At 38.5% G+C, this 13,908-nt stretch overlaps 1 protein-coding gene across 1 annotated transcript in view; it reads right to left on the bottom strand.

The window, feature by feature from the left end:
• The window catches only part of CNGB3 (cyclic nucleotide gated channel subunit beta 3), a 174,606-nt gene that overhangs the window by 140,913 nt on the left and 19,785 nt on the right, over window positions 1-13,908 (bottom strand). Inside the window, exon 3 of the mRNA XM_043483829.1 lies at window positions 13,160-13,286. Coding sequence (XP_043339764.1) covers window positions 13,160-13,286 — 127 coding nt within the window. The remainder of the gene's footprint in view (window positions 1-13,159; window positions 13,287-13,908) is intronic.

Here is a 13,908-nt window from a genome sequence, read left to right as displayed (position 1 = left end):
TTCCATTGTTTCCCCATCTAGTTGCCATGAAGTGATTGGACCAGATGCCATGATCTTAGTTTTCTGAATGTTGATATGAATAATGTATACATAATATGCTGCTGCTGCTAAGTCACTTCAGTTGTGTTCGGCTCTGTGTGACCCCATAGACGGCAACCTACCAGGCTCCTCCATCCCTGGGAGTCTCCAGGCAAGAACACTGGAGTGGGTTGCCATTGCCTTCTCCTATACATAATATATGGATATTATATTACATATATATATATATATATATACTAATAATTAATTTATTTGAGGTCAAGCTGGAGTTTTAAATTGCCCCATATTGAGTGTCAGAATTATTGTTTTACTTCTGGGATTACATGACATAATGGTTTTACTCTATGTTAGTTAATTACATGGTGGCTCTGTGGTAACAAATTCACCTGCCAAACAGATGTTGGAAGATCTACTGGAGAAGGAAATGGCAACCCACTCCACTAGTCTTGCCAGGATAATACCATAGACAGGGGAGCCTGGTGGTCATAAAATAGTTGGACATGATTTAGCAACTAAATAACAACTTCTGGAGTGTGTATGTGTGAGTTGCTCAGTTATATTCAACTCTTTGTGATCCTTTGGACTATAGTCCTCCAAGCTCCTCTCTCCATGGGATTCTTCAGGCAAGAATACTGGAGTAGGTTTCCATTTCCTTCTCCAGGGGGTCTTCCTGACCCAGGGATGGAACTTGTGTCCCCTGTGTCTCCTGCACTGAAGGTTGATTCTTTACCAGCTGATCCATTGGGGATAGTATTTTCATTATTCTATAAGTTTGGTGTGCAATATTTTCATTGTTATTCCTTTCTACATATTTTCTAGTTTCACTCATGATTTATTTGTTGATACAAGGGTCACTTAAAAGTGTGTTCTAAATTTCCTTTATTATGTGACATTTTTTCAAAATTTTAGTTTCTTAAAAATTAACTTCTAACTTTACTGCATAGTAGTTAGAAATATATTCAATGTGAAATCTTTAAAATCGATTAAGTCTCACGTTAAGTCTTGACTTGAGAAATGGTCACTCCTAGGGAAATGGTTCTTTGCCCTGGATGGATCATGGAATTACCTGAGAAAGTTTTTAGACATGTTAAAGACCCACTCAAGACCAGTAAAATCAGTATCATTGGGAGTAGCACACAGATATTTGTATTTTTAAAGAGCTCCTGGGAGATTTTAAAGTGTACCTCGGCAGTATATTGTGAATTTTTGTAATGTTCTATTTAAGCTTGAATTAACCGTTTATCCTTCAGTTACTGGATATAAGGGTTCTCTAAGTTTCTTTTTTGTTTAATTTGTCAGTTGTGTTGTTCAAATATACTATATACCTAATGAATTTTTAAAAAAATATTAATAAACAAAAAGTCATATTTTAAACCATCAATTTCATCTGTAATTGATGTAATTACTCACTGTTCTCTCTGTCTCTTGTCTATCATCTTATAATATTAAAATCATATAGGATTAGTGTATGTTTTAATTAAATTAGTGTTTTTCAAATATATTTTAACATGTGTTTCATTAAGAAGTTCTAAAATTGATCGAATTCTTAATTCTTTGTGTGTACTCACCTTACTGCAGAGGGAAGAGTTTAGTTCCATCTCGTTCTTTACCTTCAGTTTAGACATTGTTATAATTATAATCTGGTGGCTCAGATGGTAAAGAATCAGCCTAAGTGCAGGAGACCCAGGTTCGATCCCTGGGTCGGGAAGACCCCCTGGAGAAGGGCATGGCAACCCACTCCGGTATTCTTGCCTGGAGAATCCCATGGACAGAGGAGCCTGGTGGGCTACAGTCCTTGGGGTCGCAAAGAGTTGAACACGGCTGAGCGACTAACGCTTTCACTCTCACAATTGTTTCATGGTGTCAGAGTTTGTTTCTGTTCGTGCATATGTTCGCCGTTCTTTGCACTCATTTCTTCTTGAATCTCTGTGCTGAATTGTCTATTTGTGATCAGTAGCATTTCTGTTCCTTATACACTCTTCCGTGTTATTGTGGTGTCTGAAGGCCTGGGAACCTTATTTTTAAGACTCCCTTGCCAGGAGGGTTCTGATTTAAATTCCACCGATGAAAGACTTTTGCAGGCAATTTGAAAGTTAAAAGGAAGTTGTCATCTGGCAGAAGACCAGAGCATATTTCCTCAGAATCAGCAGATCTTCTTAAGCCTTCTTCAGAATCTATATTCTACTGCCAGCCTCCAGCTTTGAAATTAAGGGGCAGCTGCGGCTTTAGCAGCTAATTTCTGCACTTTTCTAATTTCTGGATTGCAATTTCCACCCCTGAACTCACAAGCAGCTCTTCTACCTCTTATAACAATTCTTAAACTGCAGAATTCTTTGGATAACATTTAGAATAATGATGTAGAATTAAGTATAATAAATTAATTTTAAATTAACTATTTATTAATTAAATAAATACTTTCTGTTTTTATTGAAATTTTTACAATAAATTCTTTTTCTTGTCTGATCCCAGACTACCCCAGTGTGAGTATTTCCTCCTCAGATAGTTTTTTTTTTTCCCCCTAAAGTATACATTAAAACATTTCTAAGCTCTCTTCTTTTTGCTTCACTGAAAGTATCTCAGTTTTATGCTCATTTTTGAATAACAATTTCACCAGGTAGACAACTCCAGATTATTGCTTTTAGAATCATGATAATGCTATTCTACTGTCTATAGTTTCCACTGTTACAGTTAAGAAGTCAGATATTAGTTTATTTTTCCTATTTTATGTGGCCTGTATTTTTTTAATTAAAATATCTTTTTTTTTTGTCTTTTGTATTTTTCAGTTTTACTAGACTATATTTAGGGTTTATTGCTGTTCAGTCTTTAAGTTGTGTCTGATTCTTTGTGACCCCATGAACTGCAGCATGCCAGGCTTCCCTGTCCTTCACTATCTCTCTGAGTTTGCTCAGTCTCATGTTCTTTGAGTCAGTGATGTCATCCAACCATCTCATCTTCTGTAACCCCCTTCTCCTCCTGCCTTCAATCTTCCCTAGCATCAGAGTCTTTTCAAATGAATCAGCTGTTGGCATCAGGTGGTCAAAGCACTGAAGCTTCAGCTACAGTATCAGTCCTTCCAATGAATATTCAGGGTTGATTTCCTTTAGGATGGACTGGTTTGATCTCCTTGCAGTCCAAGGGACTCTCAACAGTCTTCTCCAACACCACAGTTCAAAAGCATCAGTTCTTCAGTGCTCAGCCTTCTTTATAGTCCAACTCTCACACCTGTACCTGACCACTGGAAAAACGATAGCTTTGACTATATAGATCTTTGTTGGCAAAGTGATGTCTCTGCTTTTTAATAAGCTGTCTAGGTTTGTTATAGCTTTTCTTCCAAGGGAGCAAGTATCCTGTAATTTCATAGCTGCAGTCACCATCCACAGTGACTTTGAAGGCCAAAAGATAAAATCTGTAACTGCTTCCACTTTTTCCGCATCTATTTGCTGTGAAGTGATGGGACCAGATGCTGTAATCATTGCTTTTTGAAAGCTGAGTTTTAAGCCAGCTTTTCCACTTTTTTCTTTCACCTTCATCAAGAGGCTCTTTAGTTCCTCCTCACTTTCTACCATTAAAGTGGTATCATCCGCATATCTGAGATTGTTGATATTCCTCCTGGGAATCTTGATTGTAGCTCATGAGTCATCCAGCATGGCCTTTCACATGATGTACTCTGCATGTACATTCTGACTTCCCTGATGGCTCAGACAGTAAAGAATCTGCCTGCAATGCAGGAGACTGGGATTTGATTTCTGGGTTGGGAAGATCCCCTGGAAAAGGGTATGGCAACCCACTCCAGTATTCCTGCTTGGAGAATCTCATGTATAGAGGAGCCTGACAGGCTGAAGTCCATGTGGTCGCAAAGAGTTGCACACAGCTGAGTGATTTCCACTCCACTCCACTCTGCATATAAGTTAAATAAGCAGGGTGACAATATACAGCCTTGTACTCATTACCAATTTGGAACTAGTCACTTCCATATCCAGTTCTAGCTGTTGTTTATTGTCCCACATATAGGTTTCTCAGGAGACAGGTAAGGTGGTCTGGTATTTCCATATCTTTAAGAATTTTCCATGTTTGTTGTGATCCATACAGTCAAAGGATGTGAGAGTTGGACTATAAAGAAAGCTGAGTGCCGAAGAATTTATGCTTTTGAACTGTGGTGTTGGAGAAGACTTTTGAGAGTCCCTTGGACTGCAAGGAGATCCAGCCAGTCCATCCTAGAGGAGATCAGTCCTGGGTGTTCATTGGAAGGACTGATGCTGAAGCTGAAACTCCAATACTTTGGCCACCTGATGTGAAGAGCTGACTCACTTGAAAAGACCCTGATGCTGGGAAAGATTGAAGGCGGGAGGAGAAGGGGACGACAGAGGATGAGATGGTTGGATGGCATCACTGACTCAATGGACATGAGTTTGGCTGAACTCTGGGAGTTGGTGATGGACAGGGGGGCCTGGCGTGCTGTGGTTCATGGGGTCGCAAAGAGTCGGACACGATTGAGTGAATGAACTGAGCTGAACTGATACAGTCAAAAGCTAGCATAGGCAGTGAAACAGAGGTAGATTTTTTTTTGGAATTCCCTTGTTTTTTCCTGTGATCCAGCAGATGTTGGCAATTTGATCTCTGGTTCCTCTGCCTTTTCTAAATCCAGCTTGTACATCTGGAAGTTCTTGGTTCATGTATACTGAAGCCTAGCTTGAATGATGTTGAGCATCAAATGGTTAGAATGTGAAATGAGTGCAATTGTATGGTAATTTGAACATTCTCTGGCATTGCCTTTCTTTGGGATTGGAATAAAAATTCTTTGAATATCTCTTTGAATATTTATTTTCCACCATTGTATTTATTATCTTTTCCTGGAATTAGGATTATATGCATTTAATATCTTTTCATACTTGCCTCTGTACTTCCTAATTTTAATCTGTCTCTCATAGCTTCTATCCTTGTTCTTTCTGGTGGAGGTTTGGGTGATTTCTTCAGATTTGCCATCCACTTTGCTAGCTCTTCAATGCTCTAATCTGTGGTCTAGCTCACTAACTTTCTAATTTTAGAGGTTATGTTTTTTGTTTCTAGATGTTTTTCTCAGTTAATTTGCAAAAATACCGTGTCAGTTCTGATAAATTCTTGTTTGATGTTTCTTGTCTTATTTTCAAGCTTCTTTTTTCTTTCTTTTAATATATATATAGCATACTTATTTTATACAATATACTATTTTGGATAATTTCATCCTCTGTAGGTTTTCAAGAGTCTGATTCTGCAGTTTGTTGCTTCTGCAGTGTTGCTCATAGTTATTTATTTCCCCACATGTTTAGTAATTTTTGACTAAATTGGACTAAAATTGGACTTTTATCAACAGGGATATGTTGAGATGTGGTTTTAAGGTTTACTGTCTTCCAAATTTTGTTGGTTTTTTGAAGATATCTGGGCTTTCAAACTTAATTATTTTAAATATTTTTTAGCTTCAAATTTTTTTTTAAGATACAGATAGTATAAGAATCCTGGTTCCAGGCCTATATGAATATTGACTTATGGCTAATGATTTTTTCTCCCTTTTCCTTTACTTCCTTTCCCTTTCATCTCCTCCCCTGTTCTTTCCTCTTTTCTTTCCCATCCCCTGCCTCCCTCCCCAATTTTAAATTTCTTCCATTTTTCCCACGCAAAATCAGGACAAGACCAAGTATTACTCAAGCTTTTTGTCTCTGAGAAATTGTTTACCCTTCAGTGGGTTACCTGGTGGAATTCTAGTCTTATGAAATAATTTCCAATCTGTTTTTGCATCCAGTTTAATCCCAGGTTTTATTTCACTAGTGATATATTTCAACTCAGATCTAGGTTGTAGAATTTCGAAAAATCCTCAAGGCAAACACCCAGTTTCTAAAACTTTCTATCAGAAAAATTTATTTTTCACTAGCTTGGGAATGCTTTCAAATGTAGGTTTTGCATTTACCTCGTAGGTTTAATTACATTCTCCCCAAAGAGCTTTCTATTAATATAAATATTTAATCTTCCATATTGCTAGATATATAGTTAGCAATCATTATTAATATGAATTGCCAATCTGTTGTTAAAACTCTTTGCAATGCCTAATTATAAAACTATTGCTTACTGTAGAGGCAAATTTTAATTGGGGCTAAGTGTAATAGTGCATCATTCTTTACTATTCATCTCATAAAATTAGCAAATGGGTAGCTGATTTTATGATTTCTACAATCTTATAAATTTTTACAGTATCAATTGTATTTTATTTTGTAAACTTGATAGCTGACATTCCTTTTCTACTTCAACTATAAAGTCACATATGAATTTTTAAGCATCTTTCTGGCAGTGATTCTTGCCTTTTCTAGCTACAAGACAATAAACATCAGTGTTTATGAGTGCTGATAAGACTCTGAATTCTATTCTGTTCTCATTGGTCCTGCTGTGAAGTACTGCCTATTTGAAAACCACCCAAATAGAGACTGATTGCTATTATGAACAAAGAAGACTATTCAAAGAAATAACCTTCCTTCTTGGCATCCTGTGTAGCAGTGGTGATGAAAAGCCATACACCAGACTGTAAAAGTCAGTTTTGCAGTGCACCCCAGTCATGGGCATTGAACTTTTCACTCACTTGCTTGTTCATCATTTAACCACTTAACCTACCAGGCATTCAACTTTGTCTCCTTTTCAGACATAGCTATTTGACATTTCCAGGCAAAACACATCTTCTTTTGCTTGCTATTCATTAGCGTCCATCAAAATACACTTTTTTATAGTAAAAAATAAGATGGAATGCCAGAAACAGGCTGTTTTTCTCAGTAATGGACAAATGGTTTCAATGGGACTTTCCAGGGGTGAACCCCATGTCTTTTAGAAGCTAAATGATTCATCTGACAAGATAATGAGTTGGTTGCTTTTTTTCTGGGAATATTTGCAAAGAACATTTTCCCCTTGGCTAAACAGTTTTCAAAAATTCTGAAATGACATAAAAAATAATAAATATAAAAATAAATAAAGTAGTTTACCACAAATGGATTCCAGTCAGAAAGGTACACATGTAATTAATTCTTGGCTATCTTGAAAAGAAATCTCCTCCTGGGCTGACATGTATCTGAGATAAGTATTATTACTGTGGCTAGAAAATTAATTTTAGGCTGTATTCAGAAACTTATTGGGAGTTGGATGAAAAAAAATCACAGGATCACAAAAGTGATTTTATTTTATGAATTCACACCTTTATAATAATAATAATATAAACTTTACTCACCTTTTTGTGTTTGTATAAAGAGTCAATAGACATAAATGATATGTCAGTTTGGCTTTGGTATATAATCATACTCTTCTATCCTTACAAAACAATATTTGAGAAAAGAGAATATTTTTTAAACAGGTGGCCTAACTTTGTAAATAGTTAACATTAGAATTTGTCTTCTGTGACATAATGAAGAAGGTCTTTGTTGTATATGCCTAAGCATACTGAGGCTGTAAGTTAAAGAGTTGGGTGATGTCTTACTCAGTTTAGATTGCTATAACAAATACAACGGACTGGCAGCATATAAATAACTGAAATTTCTCCCATTTCTGGAGGTTGGAAGTCTGAGATCACTGTGCCAGCATAGATGGGTCCTGGTGAGAGCTCTCGTCTTTTATAGCATTCTTGTATTCTCTCATGGTGGAAAGAGGACAAGAGGGCTCTCAAGGGCCTCTTTATAAGGGCAAGAATTTCATTTATGATGGAGTCCACCTCCTAAAGACCCAATCTTCTAATACTATCACATTGGGGGTTAGAGTTTGAGCACATGAATTTTGAAGGAGCACAAACATTCCGTCCATTGCAGGTAAAAGGAGAGGGCTGTGAAATGGTGAGAAAAGACTGCATTTTAGCATCAGAAAAACAAGGACTTGTACAGTTTCAATTGCTTTATGTGAATAGTGGAGATGGTGTGATAGTTAATACTATGTGTCAACTAGATTGGGCCACAAGTATTTGTGCATACATGCCAGGTCATGACAGTCTTTGCAATCCTATGGACCATAGCCCATCAGGCTCCTCTGTCCATGAGATTCTCCAGGCAAGAATACTGGAGTGGATTGCCAAGCCCTCCTCCAGAAAAGAAAGAAAGTAAAGTTGCTCCATCGTGTCTGACTCTTTGCAACCCCGTGGACTGTAGCCTACCAGGTTCCTCCATCCATGGGATTTTCCAGGCAAGAATACTGGGGTGGGTTGCCATTTCCTTATCCAGGAGATCTTCCTGACCCAGGGATTGGACCCTGGGTCTCCGGCATTGTAGGCAGATGCTTTACCGTCTGAGCCAGCAGGGAAGTTCTCCTCCAGAGGATCTTCCCAACCCAGGGATCGAATCTGCACCTCTTACTTCTCCTGCATTGGGAGGTGGGTCCTTTACCACTAGGACCACCTAGAGACCCAGGAGAGCCAATGACCTAGTTCAGGTCTAAATCTGAAAGTCTCAAGATTGATGGTATAATTCCAGTTTGAAAGCTGGCAAGCTCAAGACCCCAGAAGGCACGGAATCTGAAGGCAGGAAGAGCTCGTGTCCCTGCCAGGAGGAGGCCCTCTCATTCATTGGAGGGTGAGCTGTTTTGTCCTACTCATGCAGGCCCTCAGCTGATCTGATGAGGGCCTCTTACATTAGAGAGGGCAATCTGCTTTACTTAGTCTACATAATCAAATGTTAAAGTCTTTCAAAGCACCCTCACAGCCACACACAGAGTACACAGCTGTGTGTCCAATCAGCTGAGGGCCTGCGTGAGCAGAACAAACAGGCTGACCCTCCTATGAGTGAAAGGGACTCCTCCTGGCGGGGACAGGAGCTCTTCCTGCATTCAGACTCTGTGCCTTCTGGGGTCTTGAGCTTGCCAGCTTTCGAACTGGAATTGTACCCTCAATTCTGAGACTTTCAGATTTAGACCTGAACTTTATCATTGGCTTTCCTGGGTCTCTAGCTCACTGACTGGTGATGTTGGGACTTCCCAGCTTCCATTATCATGGGAGACAATTCCTTATAATAAATCTCTATATACGTATAGTCTTGTTGTTTATACACAGGACTTAAAAAAGTCTGTTTTCATTCTAATCCCAAAAAAGGGCAATGCTAAAGAATGTTCAAACTACCACACTATTGCACTCATTTCACACGCTAGCAAAGTAATGCTCAAAATTCTCCATGTAAAGCTTCAACAGTATGTGAGCATGAACTTCCAGATGTACAAGCTGAATTTAGAAAGGGCAGAGGAACCAGAGATCAAATTGCCAGCATCGACTGGATCATAGACAATAGCAAGAGAATGCCAGAAAAACATCTACTTCTGCTTCATTGACTACACTAAAGCCTTTGACTGTGTGGATCACAACAAACTGGAAAATTCTTAAAGAGATGGTAATACTAGACCATCTTAACTTCTTCCTGTGAAACCTGTATGCAGGTCAAGAAGCAACAGTTAGAACTGGACAAGGAACAACAGACTGGTTCCCAAATTGGGAAAGGAGTACATCAAGGCTGGATATTGTCACCCTGCTTATTTAACTTATATGCAGAGTACATCATGCAAAATTCTGGGCTGGTTTAAGCACAAGCTGGAATCAAGATTGCCGGAGGAAATATTAATAACCTCAGATATGCAGATGACACCACCCTTATGGCAGAAAGCAAAGAGGAACTAAAGAGCTTTTTGATGAAGGTGAAAGAGGAGAGTGAAAAAGTTGGCTTAAAACTCAACATTCAGAAAACTAAGATCATGGCATCTGTTCCCATTACTTCATGACAAATAGATGGTGAAACAATGACTGACTTTCTTTTCTTTGACTCCAAAATCACTGCAGATGGTGACTGCAGCCATGAGATTAAAAGATACTTGCTCCTTGGAAGAAAAGCTATGACAAAACTGGACAGCATATTCAAAAGCAGAGGCATTATTTTGCCAACAAAGATCTGTCTAGTCAAAGCTATGATTTTTCCAGTAGTCATGTATGGATGTGAGAGTTGGACTATAAAGAAGGCTGAGCACTGAAGAACTAATGCTTTTTAACTGTTATGTTGGAAAAGATTCTTCAGTGTCCCTTGGACTGCAAGGAGATCAAACCTATCAGTGTTAAAGGAAATCAAACCTGAATATACATTGGAAGGATTGATACTAAGCTGAAACTCCAATACTTTGGCCTCCTGATGCGAAGAACTGACTCACTGGAAAAGACCCTGATGCTGGGAAAGATTGAAGGCAGGAGGAGAAGGGGATGACAGAGAATGAGATGATTGAATGGCATCACTGACTCAGTGGACATGAGTTTGAGCAAGCTCCAGGAGATGGTGAAGGACAGGGAAGCCTGGCATGCTGCAATCCATTCGGTCACAAAGAGATGGGCATGACTGAATGGGCATGAACAACAATCATGTTGTTAAAAATATATTTATTTCTATATCCTGTTGGTTCTCTTGTTATCTACCTCTGGCATATCTTTTGCTAAGTGTGACAGAAACTAAAGCCATAATCAATAATATCACAGTGCATTTCACATACAGAGACAGAAAAATCTACAACAAGCATTCTCCCTAATACTAATCGATCAGCTTAGACACATAATTCCTATTCAACCCATGGCTTAGGTCAGAGGATAAAGTAGATGCACTTAGAATAAAAAACCTGACTTTAAGTTTTATTTATTAATAATCTAACTTTTTTAAGTTCAAAAAGTTACGGTAAGAATGTCATTCACACAGCTTCTATATTTAGCACCTGCAATCAATCAAATCCTTAATGTTTTTCAAGGAGAAGGAGCTTTTTAAAACCTGACCTTGCCCAGGTTTAAAGTTGCTGATTTTTGATAACTGAAGATATCAAAATCATTTTTACTCATTGAGAGTATTGTGAAATAATACTTTTAATAGAAATGTATTTTACCACCGACATTTTCTGGTAAAACCTCTGCTCTCTAGGATTCAGGATGTGGTACCACTGATACCCATGAAATCAAAAGAGGAAGGCTTTGGTAAGTCCTCCACGGGATTTAAAATTAGGATTTCTGATCATATTAGTCAAAAGTGACACTGGAATGTCCAGTGACCCTTTTAAGCTGCTCCTTCAAGGTCACTGGTTCTCCCTCAATCCTGAGGAAAAGTGTGGCTGGCTATAAAGCCAGAGCTTTAAACTAACATGGGCTACTCAGCTTGTCAGTAATTCTGAAGAGATTTTGCTGCCTATATTGCAAAGTGAAAGTGAAAGTGAAAGTGAAAGTGTTGGTCACTCAGTCGTGTCCGACTCCTTGTGACCCCGTGGGCTGTAGCCCGCCAGGGCCTCTGCCCATGGATTCTCCAGGCAAGAAGACTGGAGTGGGTGGCCCTTCCCTTCTCCAGGGGATCTTCCCGACCCGGGGATTGAACACAGGTCTTTGGCATTGCAGGTAAATTCTTCACAGTATGAGTCACCTGGAAAGCCCACATTGCAAAAAGAATAATCCAACATTCCAGAGAATAATCAGTTCATGAGTACAAGAGTCTGAAATGGGCCTGGTGTGACTGGAGCAGAGAGAAAGGAAGAAGGGGAAGGAGCTATGGTCTGGGGCAGACGAGTAAACGCAGATGGGAAATAGACCAGGCCGTGTCAGGGAGTTTTGTGTGTTTAAGACATGACCCATTTTCTGGGTAACTGAAATGTCTGCATTTGCATATTTCAGAAAACTGAAAGTACTATAGGTGAAGAAGAATGCATCCCTAAAAATGTTAGTTATGGCTTCCACTTCAGTCCTTTGAAAAACTACCTATCATCCTGGTTATTACAAAAAATAAAATATATTAGAATAAATGCTAGAAAGAGAGATCAGTTCATCAAGTTAAGCTGTTGATTAACAGCGAGTGTACTGGTGGGAGGCAGCGAGAGTTCCACTCCGGGATCTGACTCTTTCACCGTCTGATCTTGGCGGAGCTGACCCTACAACTGGAGGCAAACTAATTAACCTCTTTGTGCCTTGGCTGCTTGTCTTTGCAGTAAAGACAAGAGTGACTCATCAAAAGGACTGTAAATCATCTGTAAACACCAACCGTTACAGATACAATATAAATATTTATCCCAGTTTTGAGAGTCTAATATTTACTTCAGAGTTTAAGTATCTTCTCTTTGCCTAAATAAAATGTCATGTCTAATTTTCGTCAAACTATTTTTTGTATGTGTGGTAGAGTAAGCTTGAATTTATTTTCTTATACAGTCAAATCTACACTTATTGAAAATGCAGTCTTTCTGATGCCTGTTGTTCAGCCTAATACACTGGGTCCCAGATTATCATGGTAACACCTATTGGCAGCTCACAGTAGAGTTGTTGAGAGAGGAATGGGAATAGGGGGAGGAGGAGAAGCAAAGGTACTTTTAACTTTTTTTTTTTATAAATGACAGCTCTTCTTGCCTCTTAAATAAGAAGGGTATGCTTATTTCAATTATATTGACTATAGTCAAGCAATTCAAATTGGATCAGCAGACACATAATAACATGCCAAGTGGTGGCCAAGTGAAGGAGCTTCAAATTGGATTTTATTGTGGATTCGCTGATTCACGTGGAAATTGCCATTTCCTTTGTGAAATTTCCAGTAATTTTGTGGGAAGCATTTATATAACTGTATTCCTTTAGTGGCATAAAGATGATCTCTTTCTGTAATTATTCTTGGTTATCATATCACACTTTCTTTAGCAGATGAAAGGAAATAATAACCTTCTGGAACAATAAAATGTTTGCAGAATTGAAAGGTATTGCTTTGTGAATTCAGAGAAGAATCATACATTCTCTTCAAGTCCTTTAAAAAAAATTCAAGCCTTGTAAATATGTAGGCTGTTGTGAAGATGATGTTAATGACTCAGACATGTGACTACAATGTTTTTGTTGGTGTGCTATGGACTATGGCCAGACTGCTGCCTAAAGATCCTGGTTCGCGGCTGTGGCGGGCTGTAAGGAGCCGTGAGCTGGACAGACAGAAGCCAGCCTGGAGCTCTGGCCCGGGGCCCCGGGTGTGACTCCCGTAGTTCTCCCAGCCTGTGCTCAGCTAAAGCGAGGAATGGGAAAGTGGGAAAGTCGCTCAGTCGTGCCCGTGAGGACTGGCTGTTTGAATTTCAGAGTGCAGAGTTAGGTGTTTTATTGAGCTCTTACCTGCCCAGGTCGTCTTTCCCCGTCCCCACTGCCTTCTGCTCTGCTTTTGCTCCAGTTGACGCTGCTGGATTTTGAGAGTCAGGGTTTGTGGTCTTATTTTCATGTGTATTTTTCTCAGAGACTTTATCTGTGGAAAAGAAACAGCATATAAATATAAGTATATATGCCACTCTTAATCCAGCTGTATTGGACAGCAGGTGATGCGTGTGTGTTTTTTTTTAAGGATGGTTTTCTCCAGAACACCTCCTCTCAGATTCCTCTGAAGAAAGTAGGATCTTATTCAGGAGACGTTAGTAACATGCAGAACCTTCAGACTGATTAAAAATACACTTAAATGTGGTGCATTATGCAACAAAAATTTCACATGGTATAATTTCTTTTTTATATTAGCAAAGCTGAGATTAATAAGGATTAATATTAAAAATTATTAACATTCAAAAGGCATTTTCAGTTCTCTATTCATAATTTATGGCTGAAATTGATTCATCAAAAATTCAGAAAAATAAAATAGGCAGAAAGGATGTCTTTGGTATTTAGAATTTTGCATTCTAATTTTGTTTTTTGATAAAAATGGTTTTTGATTTGATCATTTTAGCTATAACCTCTTTTCTGAAGAAACAATGCAAGCTAATATGTATTAGATTCATTTTTATTTTTTCATTCAAACCTACAAATACAATTTACAATTAATATAGTTTAAATTGTACTTTATCCAGAGAATAATCAATTCATGGGTAAATATTTGAATT

This window comes from Cervus canadensis, chromosome 12 (genome assembly GCF_019320065.1).
Source record: "Cervus canadensis isolate Bull #8, Minnesota chromosome 12, ASM1932006v1, whole genome shotgun sequence".
NCBI classification, from domain to species: domain Eukaryota; kingdom Metazoa; phylum Chordata; class Mammalia; order Artiodactyla; family Cervidae; genus Cervus; species Cervus canadensis.
The sequence above is the reverse complement of the archived record's forward strand: the minus strand, read 5'-3'. Positions and strand labels throughout refer to the sequence as shown.